Source organism: Episyrphus balteatus, chromosome 1 (genome assembly GCF_945859705.1).
Source record: "Episyrphus balteatus chromosome 1, idEpiBalt1.1, whole genome shotgun sequence".
Taxonomy (NCBI): domain Eukaryota; kingdom Metazoa; phylum Arthropoda; class Insecta; order Diptera; family Syrphidae; genus Episyrphus; species Episyrphus balteatus.
The window spans coordinates 136,667,501-136,689,553 of NC_079134.1; the positions used below are offsets into that span (position 1 = coordinate 136,667,501).

At 30.7% G+C, this 22,053-nt stretch overlaps 3 protein-coding genes across 4 annotated transcripts; 1 reads left to right on the forward strand and 2 right to left on the reverse strand.

Moving 5' to 3' along the window:
- The first annotated feature begins 216 nt into the window (after positions 1 to 216).
- Positions 217 to 13,925, forward strand: LOC129906087 (odorant receptor 56a). 2 transcript variants are annotated; one of them, XM_055981723.1, is made up of 9 exons: positions 217 to 419; positions 6,172 to 6,289; positions 6,358 to 6,575; positions 6,639 to 6,842; positions 11,637 to 11,767; positions 13,172 to 13,274; positions 13,337 to 13,438; positions 13,509 to 13,661; positions 13,726 to 13,925. In XM_055981723.1, exons 2-9 carry the CDS (start codon positions 6,217 to 6,219, stop codon positions 13,777 to 13,779), a joined length of 1,038 nt encoding a protein of 345 aa, XP_055837698.1. In that variant the 5' UTR covers positions 217 to 419; positions 6,172 to 6,216; the 3' UTR covers positions 13,780 to 13,925. The 2 variants fall into 2 exon arrangements, with proteins under 2 accessions (XP_055837698.1, XP_055837697.1); XM_055981722.1 differs by lacking the exon at positions 217 to 419 and adding an exon at positions 5,912 to 6,104.
- Positions 1,173 to 2,053, reverse strand: LOC129906093 (dynein axonemal light chain 1). Its single transcript, XM_055981730.1, has 3 exons — positions 1,867 to 2,053; positions 1,684 to 1,795; positions 1,173 to 1,624 (listed from the first exon to the last, which is right to left on the reverse strand). The coding sequence occupies exons 1-3, from the start codon at positions 2,016 to 2,018 to the stop codon at positions 1,319 to 1,321; spliced, it is 570 nt and encodes a 189-aa protein (XP_055837705.1). The 5' UTR covers positions 2,019 to 2,053; the 3' UTR covers positions 1,173 to 1,318.
- On the reverse strand, positions 13,801 to 21,401 carry LOC129906082 (nucleolar GTP-binding protein 1). The gene is made up of 3 exons (XM_055981714.1): positions 21,243 to 21,401; positions 20,840 to 21,114; positions 13,801 to 15,591 (listed from the first exon to the last, which is right to left on the reverse strand). The coding sequence occupies exons 1-3, from the start codon at positions 21,288 to 21,290 to the stop codon at positions 13,953 to 13,955; spliced, it is 1,962 nt and encodes a 653-aa protein (XP_055837689.1). The 5' UTR covers positions 21,291 to 21,401; the 3' UTR covers positions 13,801 to 13,952.
- Positions 21,402 to 22,053: the final 652 nt, after the last annotated feature.

Genomic DNA, 22,053 nt, shown 5'->3' on the forward strand with positions numbered 1-22,053 from the left:
TCTTTGTTGTACAAAAATCAAATCAATTGGCATACTTCGTTTTGGTCAAAACCTTTTAAAAAGACATTGTCATAATAAAAAAAAAATGTTTTATTTGAATTTCCTTAAAACACTAGTTTTATTCTAAAAACAATTTAAATAGTCAATAGCTTATACTTACCTCAAAACTTTTTGATGATAAATTATTTGTTCAATCAACAACTGATTACACTTCTCAGATCTATCCGGTTCAATTTTCAAAATATTTTTTCGAATAATTTCAAAATGCATGCAAAGTTGTTGTAGTGTACAATATAGACAAATGTCTAAGCCCAAAATAATAATACTTTCAACAAAAATTGATATAACCTGATGAACATATGAAATAACGTAAAACAGCCAATAATCTCCAGTACCAAGTCCATACCAAACTGCCACAGGTATTTTATAACCAAAAGTTCCAGCCAAACAAAAATTCACAAAAGACGATATCAATGGAAAAGATGCATAGAAAATGCATAGAAATTGAGAGAAACCAATTAAAATAATTTCAATCCACAAAGATTGCTTCAGATATTTTTGTGAATTGTAAGAAATTTCTAATTCTTTAGATGGATATAATTTTGTGAGTTCGTTGAAAAGTTCATAAATATTCTTTCGATGGTTAATTAACACAAAAGCTTTTGCAATAGACACCAGACCGAAATTAACATAAGACGTATTTTGAGTGCCTTTGTGTAAATCCTTGTTATCTATAAATGCCAAATACAAAAATTGACCAAAAATCATTATGACAAGATTGATGAGTGAAAAATAGAATTTAACATTCATCCATTGGCTTTTATTATCCAATTCAAATCCAATAACACGGAAGAAAAATATTGTTCGCGCAGTATATCGGGCACTATTTTTATTGGTCATGCTTTGATATTTTTAATCTTTGGGGTCACGGTTTTGTATTCGAACTAAAAGAATTTGAAAATTATTTCGAGTTTAAATAAGGATATCAGAGTCCTTAATGTGAAAATGTGTATTTCCACATAAACGAAAATAATGAATGGTTTTCTAGAAACAACAATTCATAATTTACCTTTTCTAATGGAAAATGATTTGTTGGGATTGTTTGTATAAGAAATGAAATATCACATTAAAGGACCTATGATTGATAAATAAGCAGCAATCAAAATAATAAATTATTTAGGTGTTTAAATTGACGTTTATTTCCTCTTAAAGGTTTTTTTTTCATAATTATTTTTACCCACGTGTAAGAAACCATACAATTTTGTAAGGGATAATAAAAGGATCAAATAAATTTTATAGTTTTAAAAAAAATTTTCTCTCAACCAACAACAGGATCTTCATTAACTACAACTGGTTCACCATCTAATTTCTTCAAAAGTGGCAAACGTTTAATGCATTCAGCTCTCCAGCCAGTTTCATCATATCCTTCGCATATTGGATTTCCAACCAAAAGCAAATCTTCTAAGCTTGTCAATTCTTGTAATTTATTAATTTCACACCAATCTTTCAATAGATTATTGCTTATAAATAAAAGTTTAAGATTTTTGAGTGCACTTAAGCCCTTAAGTTTTTCAATTAAATTATAGCTGAGCCAAAGTTCTTGCAATGTGTCAGCAACAACTTCCTGTGAACAAAAACGTTCATCAAATAAAAGCATTTGGGGAAAATTATTACTTCTCTTACCAATCCAGAAATTTGTTTAATATAATTTCTAGATAGCGAAAGGACACGTAAATTTCTCATTCCATTCAAACCATTTATTTTTTCAATCATGTTTGTTGATAAACTTAACCATCTGTCAGAAAAGAATATAACATTTTAGAAATTCATTTATCAGGAAATTTTCTAATAGAATGTCTTTTATACTTGCAATTAACGAGATTTCCAAGTGCTCCATCCATCTTTTCGATTGGAGGCCATTGAAATTGTAAATCAATTTCTGTTGCTTCGGAAGAACTAACCCGGGCACGTTCTTCAAATCTTTTTAAAGCTTCTTTAATAGTTGTTGCTTTTGACATTGTTTAAATTAATTTTATACAAAAAAAAAAATAGCAGAAAGTTATTTGTTTGTATTATCGACCAAATAAATATCTTTAAAAACTACGTATTTGTGTATTCTATAGCAACGTGTATGCTGTATGCACTTCGTTCACGAGTATAAAACGTAAATAACAATGATTGTTTTTTTTTTTCTCCAGTCGATTAAACATTTAAAATGGAAAATACGTGGGTATATTTATATTCGTTTAGTTTGGGAAACCGACGAAGTTATGGTATACCAGAGTTATGCGTGACAGAGTTACGCGCGTCAAAGTTACGCAAAACCGAAGTTGCGAAAAACCGAAGTTATGAAAGACCGAAGTTACGAAAAACCGAAGTTATGAAAAACCAGAGTTATGAACTCCAAAGCTATGAAACGATGTTTTAGGGTTGGCATCCTTTAAGATGATATACGGGAGGAACGTACCAAAAAAATTAAAATTAAAAAATTATTTAAAATCAAAGGTTATACCAAAAGTAACGTACTGTACGTTTTTGTAAAGCTAAAAACTATATCTTTTAACATGTTTTTCAATATAGCTGTTTTATTAGTTTTCAAAATCAAAATTTTGAAAAAAAAGTGAAAAAATAAATTTCGAACTTATATCTTTCAAAATTTGATGTAATTAAGTGCAAATTTAAATTATATAATTTAATATTTTGACTTGTTTGTATCGAAAACTGAAAACTGGATCCAAAAACGTCTTGTCGTTTTCGATAAATTAAAAAAAAAAAACTAAAACTACTTTTTTTCAAAAAAGCCATATATTTTTTTTTTGGAAATTAATTTTTCAAAAACTGTTTCATCAAACAGATTCATTTAAAAACAAGATACAAAAATAAGTCTTTGGCTTTACAAAAAAGTACAGTAAGATATTAATGGTGTAGCCGTTGATTTTTAATATTTTTTTTCCAAATTAAGTCATTTTTTTAGAAAATCCCCCCTCCCGGCTAAACGGAGGGGAATAGACGCCCCCGTCCCATACAATTTTTTTCTTGCCTTGACTCAACCTATACGCTCAAGCTTTTTCGTTCCTGCCGTATATCTTTCATCTTAATGGTTGCCAACCCTAAATCATCGTTTCATAGCTTTGGAGTTCATAACTCTGGTTTTTCATAACTTCGGTTTTTTGTAACTTCGGTCTTTCATAACTTCGGTCTTTCATAACTTCGGTTTTTCGTAACTTCGGTTTTGCGTAACTTCGGTTTTGCGTAACTTCGGTTTTGCGTAACTTTGACGCGCGTTACTTTGTCGCTTATAACTCTGGTATTCGAACTCCGTTACCATTTCGTTTAGTTTATATTTACAGAACGATATAGGTGATCACTTAGAGCCTAAAACAAGTTTTTCGGGAAAATCGAGCATGAGCCTTAGTCGCCATCTTTGATTTTCCAAAAAACAGATTTTAGTGAATAACTCGACCATTTTTAACTTTTGATGAAAATGATTAAGAAAAAACTTGTAGATAATTATATTTTCTTCAACTTTTATCTTAATAAATTTTTCTCTATGCTCCATATTTTCCGAGTTAATTTGGAAATACTTTTCGCCTATTTTGTTCCTACGTTAACCTTTTTTGAGTAGTTTTTAATACAAATGTTATAAGAGGTGCTTTAAAGATTTTGAGGGTAAAAAAATTAACTTGAGTTGGTAGTTAATTCTCAAATTAGGATAACATTTTATAAGCAATTGGCACTATCTTAAATTAAAAAAAAATATTAAAATTTTTTTCACTTTATCTATCTCTCCCACGAAAATAACTTTTTTGATCCTTGCTTCTTATTCCAAAAGCAAACTTTTTGCCAAATTTCATGAGGGCAACAATTATTTATATTTATTGATTTTTTTTTACTATTTTACCTAGGACTACCTAGAATAGGAAAGATGGGAGCTGAGGTCAGAAAAATTTAATTCATGAATTTTAATTATTTTTACCACCACCGCCGCCGCTGAATTTAACCCTCAATGTCAATAGCAGGTTCAAAATACTCCGAAATTCTCCTGCAAGAGTGGGGGAGGAGGTGATGATTGATCAATAGTTGATTTGTATTCATAGCTAAAATATTAATATTTTGTTTTAAGCTTAGGCTTTTCACTGTCCATTAAGCCATAGGTAATCACTGGCGCAGGGACATAAGTCCCCGGGACACAAGTCCCGAATTTTTTTTTTGATTCCCAAATTCGATTCGGGACTTATGACCCAGTAAAGTGGGAAAAAAATTCGGGACTTATGTTAGGATAAAATTTTAGTATAGGTAGTTAGAAGTGAAGCCAATGAGCCAGCTCAACTTTCTGCATAATCAGCAATTTTCCTTCATTCATGCAGCTTGGTTGTTATAACCCAAAGAAACACTTTCTCCAGGCGAAATCTATTAATGTTTGATAAATGAGACGGCTGATGAATAAAGTATAGTAGATCACAACAAAAACATTACTGTTAAAAAAGGAGCCAAGTTCTCCTATGTTGAAGTTATGCTGGCACAAAAAGTACTGAAATGTAAAAGTGTACCAAGTTCTAAAGCTTGGCTTTAAATTTGTATTAATACAATGTTGATTGTTCTATTGAAAATTTTTCTTTTAATTACCAATTTTTAAAGCTATTTGAAAAATTGCCAAGCAAACAATCAACATTTTATTTATACAAATTTAAAGCCAAGCTTTAGAACTTGGTACACTTTTACATTTCAGTACTTTTTGTGCCAGCATAACTTCAACATAGGAGAACTTGGCTCCTTTTTTAACATTGACGTTTTTGTTGTGATTTCACTACTTTTTGCAAGGTATTGCTGTAGAACTTAAAATCTCTATAACTGATGAACATTTAGAGAAAATGGGCGGTTAGCACGCCCCTTGTCTAAAATTCTCAAATTTAAATTTTTTTCTTTTGTTTAAACTACCAGGTCTACCATTCTACCAAATTTTAAGGTTCTACGAATGTTAGAAATGCTCTATAATATTTGATGAAAATTCAGCAGAAATGGGCGGTTGCCACGCCCCCTATCCAAAATTTTCCAATTTTAAATTTTTCCTTGGTATAACTTACTAGATTTACCATTCTACCAAGTTTCAAAATTCTACGATAGTCAGAAGTGCTCTAAAAAATTTGATGAAATTTAGTGAAAATGGACGGTTACCACGCCCCCTGGCTAAAATTCTAAAATTTAAAATTTTTCCCTTTGTATAAACCACCAGCTTTATCATTCTACCAAGTTTCAAGATTTTACGATAATTAGAAGTGCTCTAAAATAATTGATGACAATTCAGCGAAAATGGGCGGTTACCACGCCCCCTGAATTGAAAATCTCAAATGTTTTCCTTTGTATGCACCTCAATCCCCATCACTGTGCCAAATTACAAGTTTCTACGATAACGGGAAGTTCTCCATAGTGAGTGAATCAGTCAGTCAGTCAGTTACGGTTTTTGAGATTTTCGAAGCCCTAGAAATTTCGTAAGAAGTTTGTTTTCGACTAGTTCAACAAATGGAGTGAGTTTGAAATTTCTGACATATTTGGTATAGAATTTGGAGAGGGGTCGAAAATGGCCTGAGTTTTTTTCTGTAAATAAGGGTGTAGTGCCAAAGTTGCTAGAGAACTCGGCTGGGCACTACCGTGCCCCTTGATACTATATGTTTTGTAACTTATCCTTTTTACTTCTTTTTATATCGCATTGAATCAATAACAATTAAAATAATTTCTATTTTGATTAAATAAGATTTTAATTCTCACAACAATAATTATTTGACATTTAACGAACACACAATTATCGCGATAAATAAATATTTAAAATGGCACTTTTGCAATATGCCTATATAACCTATAAAAACAGAACTTACTTCATTCAGTTCCTTATTTCAGTGTTGCACTTAAAAAAAATTGCAATGATGCAAATAACTTATAGATATCCTTTGAATGAAAAAATATTCAAAAATAAACTTTTAAGAGCACAAGTTATTACTTTACGTTACATTGGTTACATTGTTAAGGAAAATGACAAATATCAATTGTTTCATTATTGTCGGTCAGCGTTTTTTACCTTTTCATATGCAGTTTGTTTTGCTTTGGGTGTTAGTGTTTTAACTATACTTAAAAAAAAAACTAATAATGTAAATAAAATTCACTGCAATTTTCTAGTTTTCAAAATTAGTGCTACATCCTCAATTTACTGGAGGTAGTGCCATGAGTGCTGCAACAACATTTCTATATCTATCAACTGGCATAGCGTTTAATGCTGCATTTTTTCAAAAAGAAAGTAGATATAAATATTGAACATGAATACATTTTTTTAAATCATTTCAAAAAATTGTTTAATTTTTAAAGGAATCGCAAGAATGTTGATCTTTTTGCAAAAAGACGTTGACAAATTTTTAATTAAATCAGATGAACAAGAAGAAAAACTTTTTGAAGAAATGCACAAATACATTAAAGCAATAACTGTTTCGATTTGGATACCGACAGCGGTAGCTGCTTTTATTGCCTACGTTGAAGCTTTTTATAGAATTGCATTTGGTTCTTTCTGGTATCCAACAGGTGAAGATGTAAGTTAAAAAAAAAAGGAAAGGCTCTTAAAGGAGAAATTTTAAAAATGTTGTTTTTTATAGGATTCGGATACACCAACATTATTAAATAGACTCTTTCCATTTGGCGATGTTTTTGATAATACCTTTTTCGGATTCTTTTTGCCATTGTATGCCCTATTAATTGGTGTTGTTGCTATACCTTTGTGGCATACATTTATTACCAGTCTTATGATCTATGTGATTTTAAAGTGGAAAGTAATGCATAAACGGTTGTCTGAAATGGATGTAAGTATGTAGACACATTTAAATGCAATATATAAAATTGCATTATTTCTTCTAAAGCGGATTATTGTAAAAGTAAGGTTGATCATATCCCCTGATTGATATAAATTTATTTAACATCTCCTATACTCGAAAATGATTGATATCTTCTAGCATGTTTTCACTAGAGTCCAAATGAGATAATTTCGCAAATTCTCTCATTTCGAATGTTAAATTAAAAGTTAGCCTTATTTCTAAAAAATCAAGCATAACTTGACATATTAATGAAAATGCTAAAATTAAAAAAAAAAAAATGTTCCACATACGCCACAGTGACCCATTTTTTTTTTATAATTCACTAAATACGCTATATATTTTGCAATTCGTCATTCTTAACGATAAAAAAATATTACATAAGGGGGTTCTGATTTTGAAAAGTTTAGAATTAGTTTGCTGAGGCTTATGAAATTATATAATATTTGTGGAGACTTTCATTACGGGAACTTGACCAAGTTATGTAAACCAAAATTATGCGCGACAGTGTTATTCGTATCAAAGATATGAAAACCGAAGCTATGAAAAACCAGGGGTCGAATTACGGCACTCGATTACGATCATACGTTAACGTTTTGAATATTTCTCTCTCTATTAAATTATTAGAAAACGATAGGGACACATAGCAACCATTCGTTAACGAACGTATGCCGTAATTCGACCCCAGAGCTATAGCAATGGCGGACACTTGGTTACAATGAAAATGAAAAACTTTTTTTTATTTTTACTCTTAACTGTATAAAAGTACAAAGGACATTTTTCTCTTATGAATTCAACTAACAATGAGTACTTAAATATGAGTATGTAAAATTATTTTAATTATTATTTTTGTTTTTAATTCTGAGTTTGAATACATCAAGAGGCACGGTAGTGCCCAGCCAAGTTCTCTAGCAACGTTGGCACTACAACCTTATTTACAGGAAACAACTCAGACCATTTTCGACCCCCCTCTAACTTCCATACCCAAGATGCTAGACATTTCAAACTCGCTTCATTTGTTTAGCTGGGAAAAACCTCACAAAATTTCAGATACTTACGATGAGTAGTTCCTGAGATATAGGGCTTCAAAAATCGCAAAAACCGTAACTGACTGACTGACTGACTCACTCACTGACAGATCATCAAAATTATGGAGAACTTCCCGCTATCGGAGAAACTTGTAATTTGGTACGTTGGTTGATGGGCCTTGTGGTGTATACAAAGGAAAAAATCAAAAATTTGAGATTTTTAATTCAGGGGGCGTGGTAACCGCCCATTTTCAATTAATTTTCATCAAATGTTTAAGAGCACTTCTGATTATCGTAGAATCTTGAAAATTCGTAGAATGGTAGATAGTAAGAAAAAAATTTAAAATTTGAGAATTTTGGATAGGGGGCGTGGCAACTGCCTATCTCCACTGAATTTTTATCAAATATTATAGAGCACTTCTAACTCTCGTAGAATCTTGAAATTTGGTAGAATGGTAGACCTGGTAGTTTATACAAAAGAAAATATTTAAAATTTGAGACAGGGGGCGTGGTAACCGCCCATTTGCTCTGAATTTTCATCAATTATAGAGATTTTAAGTTCCACAGAAAAACCTTGCAATAAATAGTGAAATCACAACAAAAATATTACTGTTAAAAAAGAGCCAAGTTCTCTTATGTTGAAATTATGCTGACACAAAAAGTACTGAAATGTTAATTTTTTCAACATAATTTCAACATAAGAGAACTTGCCTCTTTTTTTTAACAGTAATGAATGACCCATCGATTGACACCAAATATGTTCTTTTACATTCATGTTTACTCATTTTTTAAAATACTGATTGACAAAAAAAGCAGACATTTCGAAATCCTTCACTTTTTAGTAAATCCTACATAAACAAAAGCACCTTAATTAAGGAAAATGTAAAATATCAATGCGCATTATATTTAAAAAGTCAAATATGTAAAGAAAACCAAAATAAAATACATTAAACAAAATTTTTACGTGTTTTGTAATTTTATATACCTACTATTTTTCTATTTAGAAATATCTTATTTGTAATAAACCATTTGATAAACTGCCTTGTAAAGCTTCAGATTTGTTTCTCCTAGAAACAATAGTACACTTTTCTTATATGTAGTTTTTGATGTGCTGAGAAAAAAATTATATCACGTCAGGATTTTAAGATATTCGCATTAAAGTATCAAAAAATTTTAGAAAATCTCAAAAAAACTACTATATCTCAAAAACCAGAGCCGACCCAAAATTTTTTGAGTTCGGATTCAAAATCAGCACACTAAAGTCCATTAGAAAAGTATACTTTTGTTCTAGGGAGAAAGACATATTAATTTTTAGAGATGAGTTTCTTTATGGTAAGATATGCCAAACCTACTAAACTTACTTAAATTAAGATATCTTGGAGAAGAAAAGAGATATTGAGAAGATTGAAATTGAATTTGAAAGAAAAAAAATAAGTTCTTTCATAAACCGTATCAATTTTAATTGAAAAAGATTACATTTTGCCAAAATATTTCTTCGAAAACAGCAAAAAAATTGGTTTTTGAGATTTTTTAACGGGAATATCTAAAAAAAAAACGTGACGTGCTAGGTCAATTATGACTTCAGATTCGGAATCAGCATACAAAAATCCTTTAGAAAAGTATAGTTTTATTTAAAGGAGGATTTCCTGACAGACCAGTGTAATTTTAATTTTTTTTTCAAATAAAAAGGGTTTTTTTAACTTTGTTTTTGATCTCGTAAAGACAAAGCGTTGGAGACTTGAAACTTGGAGAATATTTTTTAATTATTTCAAACCATGAGAGCATACAAGTTCCAATTTTTCAAAAATTAGAACTGCCTTAACAGTCGTAGCTGGAAATATTCTCTACCTATTTTTTTTTTTTTTAAGATTTTTTGACTTTTAAAATCTTGACCTTTTAGCATTCAATTTCGAATAGTTTAAATCTTACGACTAAGAACTCAGCATACGTATTGTACCTACTTAAATTTCACCTTACCATTAACATAAATTATACATTACCAATTTTGAAATTGATACCTACCTTCCTTTCTGTATGCAATTTACAAATAAAATTAATTGGTCGTATGTAATGACAAGGTAATTATTTAAAGTGTTTCACATTACTACACGTTAACCCTTTACAATCATTTATTAATTATATGATCTTAAGTGTTTCCTTTATTATTAAAGGCGATGAATTCAACAGCAATTAAACACTTCAAATTTTGATTTTCGTTTTGAATTTTGCGGACAATACTTTTGAATTCATCTTGCAATCATGGTGTACACTTATAACTATCCTCTGAATCCAAAAATATTTGAAAATAAACTTTTCTATGTTCAAGTTAAGGCGTTACGTCTAAGTGGCTATCTAATTGATGAAACCCAAAAATATCCATTTTGGCATTTTTGTGTTGGTGTGTTTTTTACACTTTCGCTAGCTCTGAGTTGTGCTTTGGAAGTGAGTATTGCCACAATTCAGCTATTTTAAATTCTAATGAATTTCCAAAAAGTTCGGTAAATTGATTTTAAGTTACGGACAGAGAGAAGGTAGTTCTATGAGTCCTGCCACTGCAGTTCTTTATCTAACTACATCCATTGCAATACATACGGCATTTTTTCGAAGAAAGAGTAAGTTTTGGTAGAAAATATCTTAAAGATGGAAATAATTAATAATCGTACTTCAAGGAATTGCTAGAATGTTGACATTTTTGCAAAGGGATCTGGACACACTTCAAAGTAAGCCCGATTATCTTGAAGAACAGCTCTTCAAAGAATCGTACAGATATATGAAATTGATAACAATTTGCGTATGGATACCTTCTTTAGTGGCCGGTTTTATGGCCTACATTGAAGCTTTTTATATGATGGTTTTCGTTCCAGATATAATTTTTAATTTAGATATTGTAAGTTTCTAAATGGATTTGAGAAAAAAATTTTAAATATTTCGTTTTTTGTATTGCTGGATTAAGTACTTATAATTCTTATTTTACCTTTTTGTTTTGCTTCTTTAATTCAATTTAATTTAGAATTAAAGAAGCAAAACAAAAAGGTAAAATAATAATAAAAAAAAAAAAAAAATTTTAACTTCCTCCTACTTCATTTTCATAGATTGAATTGGCCCCAGATGCTCAGCCATTACTAATAAGACTTTTTCCATTTCGAGAAGTTCATGATGATTGGTTCGTGGGTTACATTATGCCACTGTACGCTTTATTTCTGGGCATAATGGCTATTCCTTTATGGCATACATTTATTACGGGCATGATGACTTATGTTGTTTTGAAATGGAAGATAATGCAAAAACGGCTATCCACAATGGATGTTAGATATTATTTTTTTTTACTACTTACTTTATTATACCAGAACTTTTTATCTCTTCCTATGTTCAAAAACAATCTTTTTAACTAAACCATTTCTGAAACTGTTTAAAAAAATTAATTTTCTTAAAAAAATAAACAATTTACAATTTCTGCTTTAATACCGCATTTACTCAAATGGTATTTTTATAAAAAAAATATTTGTATTTACCTATATTTTTTCTTGAAAACGGTGGCCTATACAATTTATCAATGCACGCTTTCCCACAATACATAAGTGACATTTTTGGTATTATTTTTTTTTTATCAATTAATAAAAACAAGAATTTAAATTTAATCTTGGAAAAAAATTGCACATAATTTTTACTTTTATATACCTAGATTTATATCGTTTTATTAACCAGGAGTTATTTTTTCAAAAACTAAAGATTGATTTTGATTTGATTTTGATTTTAGGTATCAAAAGTTATATTGGAACCAAATGAAATACTATATCATTCATCTTTAGTTGGAGATGAAAATAAAATTAATTTCTTGCGTGAAAGAATGTGCAAATTTTGTGTAGTTGAACAAATCCGAATTCGTTGGTAAGTGTTAAATAAATATAAGAAATTTAAACAAAAACAAAATTCCGACATATTCTTGCTTTCTATCTCATTATTCTTGCTTTCTATCCCATTTTTTGTATAGACATTTGAGATTCTTGCTTCATCTCAAAAGTAGCATAATTGTTGAATTTCAATACGGTACCACTATCATTACTTAGTTTTTTCAACAGACCCACATTTTCACTATTTATTTTCACTATTTTATTTCACAATTTATCCGCAGGAAAAGACAACATTTTTAATAAAATTCTTTGGGGTATCATTTATACCATTGATTTTATTGGACTTATCCCGAATTTACTTATTTCCGAAAAAAGCACCCTTTCACCTAGAATATTTTTATAGACTATTCAAATTTTTGGTTTCTGTTATAAATGACACATTTCTAACGATTTTCATTGAGGTACCATTTTTGTCCCAGTTTTTGTGGTACTAACTCTGAATTTCATCATTTCTTAAAAAAAAAACACCCTTTCACACAAAATAATTTTGTAAACTCTTTAGTTTTCTTTAGTTTCTTATAACAAACGAAACTTTCACAAAATGTATGTCAGTTGTTATGATACCTTTATTTCTCACACATAAATGAATCCCTCAGAAAAACACCCTATTAGCAAAAATATTTTTTAGAACTTTATGGATCCTTTGTCCCTACCTATTTCTAAAACCTTCATCCCGAATTTCATCAGTGTATCATGTTTTTTCACATGGTTTTCGGTTATATTTTAACTGTTGAAGTAAAAAATCTGTTAGACAAACCTAATATCTACCGTTCCTTAAACTCAGAATCCCCTGAAAGTTCATAGTTTTTATTTTATTAGCAAATTAAAAAATTAAAACTCATACAAATGCCTTCAAAACGATTTTGTTTTTTTTTTGCTCTCTTATAAAATTTGCTAAAATGGAGTTAAACACTTTTAGAAGTAAGGTCTATAAAAATACTTCTAACTTCCACTTCTAACCCATCTCCATCCTCAATTGTTGAAACGGACTTATTTTAATTCCTATTAAAAGGTCCGTTGGGGTATTTCCTCAAAATCGTAAAAAAATTAAGCAAATGCTCTAAACACTATAATGTTTGGCACTTTGGGGAAAATAAATTTCTCTCTCACAAGGGTTCTTTGTTTGTTTGTTTGTTTGTTTTGACTAGTCAACTTTCCATTAAAATTGCCTGCAATGGCAAAGATTTTTATAAACAGTTAAGGAATCAGAGACTTAACTAACTTTTAAGTCCTTAACTTGTTATACTCACAGAGGAGTTTTAGAGTCAATTTTGTCGACCAAAATTTATATTTACCGCTAATGATAACGATAAGATAACTTACCAGCCTCCCCGATCTACTTAAATAAATTTAAAATTCTTTCTTTTTTTTTTTGCTTCAGGTTTGCTCGCGAACTTCAAGAACTAATTGGTATCCCAGTGTTTGCAGACTTTATCATCTTTTCAATCCTAATTTGTTTCTTGTTTTATGAACTAGTTACAGGAGTAAGCTACTGAATAATTAATTTTAAATATTTTTCTAACCGATACTCTTTTTTTTTTATTAGAATCCAACAAATATGGACTTTGTCTTCATGTGTTTGTATTTATTTGTGATGTCTTCCATACTTTGGCTCTATCATTGGCATGCAACTCTCATCAAAGAGAACGTAAGTTAATCATTTTTTGTTTAATTTAAATAATCGATATAGTTTTGCTCCTTCTTCTTCTACTTTACAGAGTGTTGAAATGGGATTTGCAATTTACTCATGCGATTGGTATAACTATCCCATAAAAGTTCAAAAGCTCATCCAAATGGCTATGATAATTACAGCTCGACCATTGGAAATCAAAGCCGTTCTAGTTCCGTTAAGTTTAACAACATTTATCGATGTATCTGTTCCTATTCCTATTTCGAATTGAAAACAAATCCCAACTAACCTTTTCTACCTTTCAGATTATAAGAGCTGCTTATAGCTACTTCAGTCTCTTAAGGAAAACATCAAGATAAATGCTCAACAATAACAAAACATCATTTTTTATCGTAGATCTATTTATTCTCTTCTTAGTTCATTGTTATAAAATTAATAATATTAAATCTGTGAAAGAGTACACACCCCCACTTCCACAGAATACAAAAAAAAATCAAAATAAAAATTACAAATCATAAAATCACACTCTAAATTAACGTCTATCTGTTTTGCCATTTCCACGCTTGCCAGCGAACAAATGCTTGGGCATCTTCGTTCCAATGAAACGATCCGCTTCTCCCTTAAGACCGTTTCTCGTCACCTTCTTGGCAATATCTCGCTTGGCCATTATGTGCAACTTCTTCTTCATAGCCGTATTCTTGACACCTTGGTGATCTCGGGGAGGTGCACGCTTGAGTGCTTGACCTGTCGAACGGACAACCGCTGAAGATTCTTTGTCGAGTAGTATCTTCTTGCCAATCGATGGTTTACTACCAACTTGAACAAGACCTCGTCGAATATCGACAACGCTCTTTGTAAAGTTGGCATTTTCTGTGCCAGACATATCGACTCCAAGATTCTCCATGGTTTCACGAAGTTTTGTGACCGAACGATCACGGACCTTGGGTTGTTTGTTACGGGGAATAATTGGCTTGTTCTTTCTAGCCGTAAGACGTTTCTCGTCACGCAGGAGGAATCGTTTGCCTCGGATTTGTTTAGCCATTTCGCGAATTTCTTTGAGTGTTTCGTCCATAGACATGTCGGGTGGATTGTAGATACCGGATTCTTCGCGGATACCTTCGGCACGTTCGAGTTCTTCCAGTTTCTCGAATATATCTGGATCGATGTAGTCGGCGATGTTGTGGCCTTCCCAGAATTCGGGAATGACATCGTAACGTTCCTCTTCGGGTATCGTTGTGTAGTTCTTCTTAAGATCGAGTGTATAGTCATCGCCCATTTCCTGTTCGATTTCTTTCTCGAGCTTGCGTTTGCGTTCGGCCTTTTCGGCATTGGTTTGGAGACGTTTAAGTGCTCCTTCTGGTATGCATGGAGGACGTGACTTTTCATCACGTGCCGCTGGAACTGCCAAATGGAGACGGTTGAGGATGTTATCGACTTTCTTGGTGCGCATTTTCTGGTCAACACGGAACGACAACAATCGTTCGCAGGCTTCGATTTTGACTTCCATGACACCTTCTTCGTTGACAGTGGACATGAACATTACGGGAATGTTCTTGTCTTCTTGCAATTTTGTAATGATTTGTCTTCTATCATCGTTCAATTCATCAAGTGTTACGATATCGATTTTGTTGATGGCAACAATCAAGGGCTTATTTGTGAACAAGGGCTTGATTCCTTCGAAAAGTTTGACTTGCTCTTCTAAAGAGTGTCCACATTGCTCTGAGATGTCCATAAAGTACAAGACACATGCTCTTAAATGAGCCAGGGCTGTGATAGCCTGCATTTCAATGACGTTACGTTCCTCCAATGGATGATCTAGAATTCCAGGAGTATCAATTACCTGCCAACGCAGGTATTTATAATCTGTGTGACCGACATATAAACTCTTGGTTGTGAATGCGTATGGCTGTACTTCAACGTCAGCACGTGTAATTTTGTTGATGAAACTTGATTTTCCAACATTGGGGAAACCACAAATAATTATGGTCCTGTTGTAAGGATCAATTGTTGGCAAACGCGATAAATGCTGACGCACTTGTTCCAAATATGTTAAGTTGGAAGCTTGACGTTTCATGATTGTGGCCATACGACCAAGGGCTGCTTTTTTCAATTGTTTGCAACGGTACAGTGAGTCACCGTATTTCAGCAGACGAACGTAATCTTTGGCGACACTGAAATTAAAAAGTGAAATTATGTTAATAAAACATTTCTTTTGAAAAAAAAAAAATCTTAAATAGGCAAGATTCAACACACAGAGTCATCACTCAAGCACAAGTCTGAGATGAATTTTTTGAGTGTTTGCTCTAGCATTTGCTTCAAAATTTCCTCAGTTTAAATTATTCATTAGCTAAAAGTTAAGAAACCCTTAGGTTTTCTTTACGTAACAAATAGATGAAGTGGGCCAAACGCAAGAGCAAATGTTCACTTGAGTAAAATTTTTACTTGAGTGACGACTCTGAATCCCGCTCTAAAAGCCTCTTAAATGTTTATGAAATTGGCCATAAATGAGTAAGATTTGCAAGACATAGAATATGATTAGGTTTATCACGGCGAAAAAATGTTTACAGAACTATTTTTGCAATCTAAAGGAGTTTTTTTTTTAAATTATGTAATATCTTTTCCAAATAATTTTTCTTTTCTCAAAGGAATTCTTAAGGGGGCAAATCCTTCTGGAATAATTTTTTTTTTAGTTTATTTTTATTGCTCAGAAAATTTATTTATCATCTGAAAAAGCTTTTTTCAGTGGTCTTAACGATATACGAATCTTCAAATGTTCCTAGATAGATGTTCCTCGAAAACTAATGAAGCTATCGACATGAAATAAAAAGAATATCACTCGTTAAATTATTGGCCATTGCATAAACCTAAAAGTTTAATATAATAAAAACAATGAATATTATTTTTAATAATTTGTTTATAGAACAACATGGTGTTTTTTTCTTGTCTATAATTTTTATTTTTCATTTGTGTTTACTAAATTTAGGTTCATGCAATGCGTACTAACATATTTTAATGGAAACAAAATTCTCTTTTGATTATAAATAATTTCCTGGACCTGGACATTGCACGGCGCAAACTCGAAGCATCAACTTTGAAGGGCTGCAGAGCCACATGATGTTGTTTTTTATTCATTTTTTCTGTTTTCAAATCTGCATCTTTCGTTCTAAGTAAAATTTTGAAGACTTTTTACTTTTTTGAAAATTACTATAACAGGGAAAGTTTTTAATATAACACAACAATGACAAATCATACGGATTTTTTTCAGGGTGCTGTTTTAAATTATCCCCTTTGAACCAAATACATATTTGTGTTTTTTTTGTTCGATAAAATTGATTTTTAATTTTTTTAAATAAGAGTATTGTTGAAAATCTGGGTTTAGTTTGTCTTCTTACAATGAAGACCACAAAGGTTTAGACTTTGATTTATTGAAATGAGAGATTTTTATTTTAAATAATTGGAAATTTGACCCACAGTCGCACTCGAAAGTGTGAGTACAAAAAAAATACATTTATGATTTTAATGGTCTTTTTACTTTGAACAAATTGATTTTTACAATGCCGATATCTCAAAACATTTATTTCTCATAATATGATTGTACCTAGATATAAAACTTAATTATCTGAACATATTAACAATTGTAAATTAAATATCAATCACTTGCTCTTTATACATGTTGCAAGTAGTGAAGTCAAGTTTTTAAAAATTTTAAGATAAAAAAAAATATATTAAAAATAAGAAATTAAGGCCTTAGATAATTCTTGCCAACAACTTTTGACGTTTTAGAAATTTTCAAAAAGATTTATATCAAATTTTATGGATTTGATTTAACTAGGCCCAAAAATCATATTGGTTCCTTTCTTGGAGCTCTAACTTTTCTATTTCCACATTTTAAAAATCATACTTATTTTTTAATTTTTTTTTTTATCACATACGTGTTTAAAGTTTTACCGAAAAAATTAATATTAGCCGTGTTTTATTGGTAACTCAGTACTTAGCTTAGGATAAACAAAAGTTTTTTATTTTTTGGTTTACGGAGAAAATTTGTTTCTAAACTTATACATTTTTGACGCTTCAACATTAGAGGATTATAAATAATAAATAAAAGTAATCGTTTTTTGTTGTTTACAGCGTAAAATGTTTACTCAGTAAAATACTGAATACCAATAAAACACGGCTATTAAATGTAATGTATTTAAGCTTAGTAAGTGAAATAAAAATTTTAAAAATTATGAATTTGTATGCAGTTTTTTGTATGAATAATTTAAAAAATAAAGCTGCTCGAGAAAACCTAATGCTGTTACATAATTAACACTCTCCATTTGGTCAGAAATGATTAATAACAGTTTTGAAAATGTTTGTGTGTAATCTTTATAAATTAAAAGGTAAAAGAAAGCCTTTTTATTTCGTAAGTGGTAAGTTCTAAACATTTTTCTGTTAAAAAAAAACGTCCGTTCATTAAAAAAAATTAAAAAAGGAAGAAAGGACTAATTCGGAAATTGAAAATATTTTATGCTGTCTCCTATGACAGAAAATGCTTTTGAAATTTACGGAAATAGCCGAAACCCTCGGAATATAAAAAATTTACCCTATAGACCAGGCATGTCAAACTTGCGGCCCGCGGGCCGCATGCGGCCCACAACGCATAACTCTGCGGCCCAGTCCAAATTTTAAATAATTTTGAGCTCAAGTTTCTAATTTAGATTTTGTCCTAGCTTTCGACATACATGCACCTCCTTTTTTTCTAATCAACAAATAAATAATCATTTTTATCAAAAAACAAAACCGACTTCCATGAATGAAAATAGGGTTTTTGGTTTTTTTAATAGTTCCCATGGCTAAAACTGAACGAAATTGAAATAAGACCACATCGCAGTCACCAGCTTTCCAATACAAAAAGAATTATCAAAATTGGAAGTCGGTAATAAAATTCAGCCCTATCGGCAATTTCACGTGAGAAATTTCCCCGGGAGTAGGTTTTCTCTCCCGGGAATTTTTCTCCTTATCGGTAACCTCCATCGGAATTTCGTTTTCGGGAAAGAAGTACAGCCACAGTACTTGGCAAAACAAAAAAACCTTCGAACACATGTCTTCGAAAATTTTGACAACTCTAATTTGATTGTATTTGGTGCACAAAAACAATTAAAATGTTTAATAGTAAATATTTATATAATTTTTTTCTTTGGTGTTGATTTGTGGATTTTTATTCAATAATTTTTTTTATTTTTTGCCCAACTTATTACTTTGTTTGTTTCTTCAGATGGACATGTAATTAGTTTTGTGTTTTTAATTTTAATTAAAGAATCAATCAATAAAGTTTCTTAAGCTTTGTTTTTTTTTTTTTTGACATGATAAACAAATAACTGAAATAAATTGAGGCATTCCACATAATTTGATCATTTTTTCGACCAAAGCAGCAAACTAATGCTCTCGGAATGGTCTCCTTTTGTTCCATGCTTTTTTTTTAAGGTTTTCTTATATTTTATTTTTGTCTACTATTTTGCGTTATCCAGTTGCAATATCATTTGCTTTTTGTTGGATTAAGGAAGTAATAATTTAATATTTTTAACAGAATATTTTGAAAGAAAAATACTTACATTTTGGCTTCAAAATATCTGTTCCCCATAAAAAATATGATAGAAATACTTCGGGGGAGAAACTTCATTCCCGATAGGTATTTTTGTGTGGGAATTTTTTCCTAGGAAATTTTTCCATTCAAAAAGTATTGGCGATACCGATTTTTCGGAATAGAGAAATTTTTCCAGGGAAATTGTATTGCCGATAGGGCTGATTATGTATGGAACACGACATGTATGTACATACATTGAACTTAAAAACAAAATTATACATTTTATAAAATCTCGTGGCGCAAATCAGTTCTGTGATTTGTTAAAGTGAATTAGAAAGCGAATAATTGGATGATGATAAAAACCTTAACACCAGCATGCAATATGCCAAATTTTGGTAAGTTTTCATCGGTGGTCGGTAGTATCAAAAATAATCCACAAAAAATCTAAACTTTAATACTGAATATAAAAAAGGATTGCAAATTTATGTCTTTGAAAAACAAGCTCTCTTGATTTTTTCCTGTTAAATGTATACCTGTCAATGCGAGCTGTTATTTTATTCATTTAGAGGAATGAGTTGCCTAACTAACCTTTGTCTTAGAAAAAACTTGGTAAATGGAATACATTAATGTTATCCTTCTGCCTGATTTTTTTATAAATTTGTTTTATAAAAATTTTAGTTTTACTTTTTTCTGCGGCCCATACAAATTTTGATCTCTCTGTTTTGGCCCTTCGTAACCATTGAGTTTGACATGCCTGCTATAGACGACAGACAACTGTTATAATATTAAATCCTCCTTTGTTCTCTGTTGAAATCCAAAAAGAACTAAATTTTAATGTAGGCACCACGACTATAAGACAGAGACTTCTTAAACAAAATTTCAACGCACGTAGTTTACGTAAGTATCTTTAATTGACAAAGAATCTTTAAAAATGTATTGTGTTTGCAAAACAACATATTAATATAGAATCTTTTGAAATAATTTCTCTAGCTTTCAGCATTCATGAAAGCAAAATTATTAAACAAAATCATGACTGGATGGATTAATGGCCTTGTTCAATTAAGTATAGTCACTAAGTTTTTCAATTAAAACTCTTCAAGATATTTTCAAAGAACAAGCATGTTGAATGCTGAATTTGTAGCTGTTTGTATTCTTGAACGTAAATAGATTTTTTTTAAATGTCTTTTTTTTTCAAATTATTTCAAAATCCATCTCTATCAATTTCTAATAGAGGAATATCGCCGGCGAGCAAAAATGTAAAATCTTGTTAAAACATGGTTATCCGGCTAGCATCTACGTCTATCAATTGTAATGATTGCCATTATTGTTCCATTATACTACAGCTTATCGAATTCCCGAATTTAACTTAATAACTATTTTGTATATTGTAAGTAATTCAAGTGCTTTTGAAACCCAGAATGATTTTTCTTGAGGAATCGCTCCTAAGTTGTAGTGATCTCTGATTGTGTTTACCTTATTTACAATTTACAATACAAAAAGTGCCTACTTAAGTACTCGAGATTCTTTGAATTATTTTCTACTCAAATGTTTTTCTTTGAATGAATATAACTACAAGGCAATGATCGCAAGTGACTAATTCAGGTTGGCTTAACGAAGAGGATGTTTTTTTATATAGTATCACAATAAGCTCTCAGTGCGGAAGCGATATTTTTCTCAAAGCCAATTCAACTAAATTAAACCTTCTATCTTCTTAAAATTGTAAAAAAATGCAACTTAAGTTCTTTGGAAATTTGATTTCACAACTTAAAACAATACTAATTATAAAGCTAGTTTATGAAATTGAAGTCTTTTAATAAAAAATAACATGTGCAATAGAAATAAATCATACTCACTTGTCAATTAAATGCCTGGCAGTGTTCAACTGACCCAAAGCCAATTTGTAATGGTCCTTATCGTAGAGTACATTCATCAAATCAGCATAGAATGGATGGACATCATCCAACTTGGGAAAGTCCTGAATAATTTGCGATAGACGATCGTGGAAATTTTGTTGAGTGTATTTCACCTTACGGGTGTAGAAAGCACGAATGCGAGATATTTTGTATCCTTTGTGCACAACGGTGGGGGTTTTACGTTGTGTTTTTGATAGCATAATATCAATAAAGTCCTAAAATAATATAAACACATTTTTTTTGAAATTTGTATTTTATTACGACGCAAATGCATAATTTTTAGGTTAGGTTTTTTATTTATTTTGAAAATTTCATATTTATTTTAGTTTTATTGAATATTTACCTTTGCTGGCGGAACCACCATAATTTTTTTGAAATTATACAAACTCATTTTGTATTATTTTTTAATTATTTTTCACGAAATTTAATGAAAAATAAAACGAATCAAAGGCACAATAAACACCACGAGGTGACGGCCGATTCGTAAAGAAAGATGACGTTTGTTTGAAAAATTAAACGTCAAGTTGACATCAAGCCAAAAATCATCGATGTGCGGAAAATTTATGGATAACAAAACAAAAATGCTCGATGCGCCATCTGTGCATGGATAGAAGCAATTATATTTTTAGTACACGAAAATGATCTTTTTCCGAAAAAAAAGCATTTCGTTTAAGTCCATCGAAAAACACATTTCTATTAACAGCTGAAAATCAAAAGTTCTCAGTCTGGTTGCTGAGTTATTTGCAATCAAACGCAGTTTTTTCTTTTATTCGAAAGAAGATTTTCGGACCACAAAACCCCAAAACATGTTTTTGGTTTAAAAATATGAGTTCATTGTGAGGAGGACATGCATTTTAAGTACAAAAATTGAAAATTTATATTTTTCAGATTTTCGAAAAAATCCAAGGTTAACCCCTTTCCGAAAAAAATGAATTTAACAAAAATTCCTCCAAATCCTTCGAGTAAGATATTAAAAGAAAGGTCTCTTTATGCTCTATTAACACGTGAAAACCAAAAATTCTTTTGAGGTCTGGTTGCTGAGTTATTTGCAATCAAAAACAGTTTTTTCTCCGTTCCGAAGAAATTTTTCAGACCACAAAATCTCAAAACAAGTTTTTGTTTAAAAATATGAGTTCTTTGTGAGAAAAACATGC

Bases quoted from the DNA above. Each gene is read 5' to 3' on its own strand.
- LOC129906087 (XM_055981722.1), top strand. From the start codon at position 5,919: ATGATGCAAATAACTTATAGATATCCTTTGAATGAAAAAATATTCAAA. The intron at 6,290-6,357 runs GTAGATATAAAT...TAATTTTTAAAG, and splicing joins TGCATTTTTTCAAAAAGAAA to GAATCGCAAGAATGTTGATC. The intron at 13,275-13,336 runs GTAAGCTACTGA...TTTTTTTATTAG, and splicing joins TTTATGAACTAGTTACAGGA to AATCCAACAAATATGGACTT.
- LOC129906093 (XM_055981730.1), bottom strand. From the start codon at position 2,018: ATGTCAAAAGCAACAACTATTAAAGAAGCTTTAAAAAGATTTGAAGAA. The intron at 1,796-1,866 runs GTATAAAAGACA...CTTTTCTGACAG, and splicing joins GGAAATCTCGTTAATTGCAA to ATGGTTAAGTTTATCAACAA. The intron at 1,625-1,683 runs GTAAGAGAAGTA...TTTTGTTCACAG, and splicing joins TTAAACAAATTTCTGGATTG to GAAGTTGTTGCTGACACATT.
- LOC129906082 (XM_055981714.1), bottom strand. From the start codon at position 21,290: ATGAGTTTGTATAATTTCAAAAAAATTATGGTGGTTCCGCCAGCAAAG. The intron at 21,115-21,242 runs GTAAATATTCAA...ATATTATTTTAG, and splicing joins TGGTGGTTCCGCCAGCAAAG to GACTTTATTGATATTATGCT. The intron at 15,592-20,839 runs GTGAGTATGATT...TTTTAATTTCAG, and splicing joins GCCAGGCATTTAATTGACAA to TGTCGCCAAAGATTACGTTC.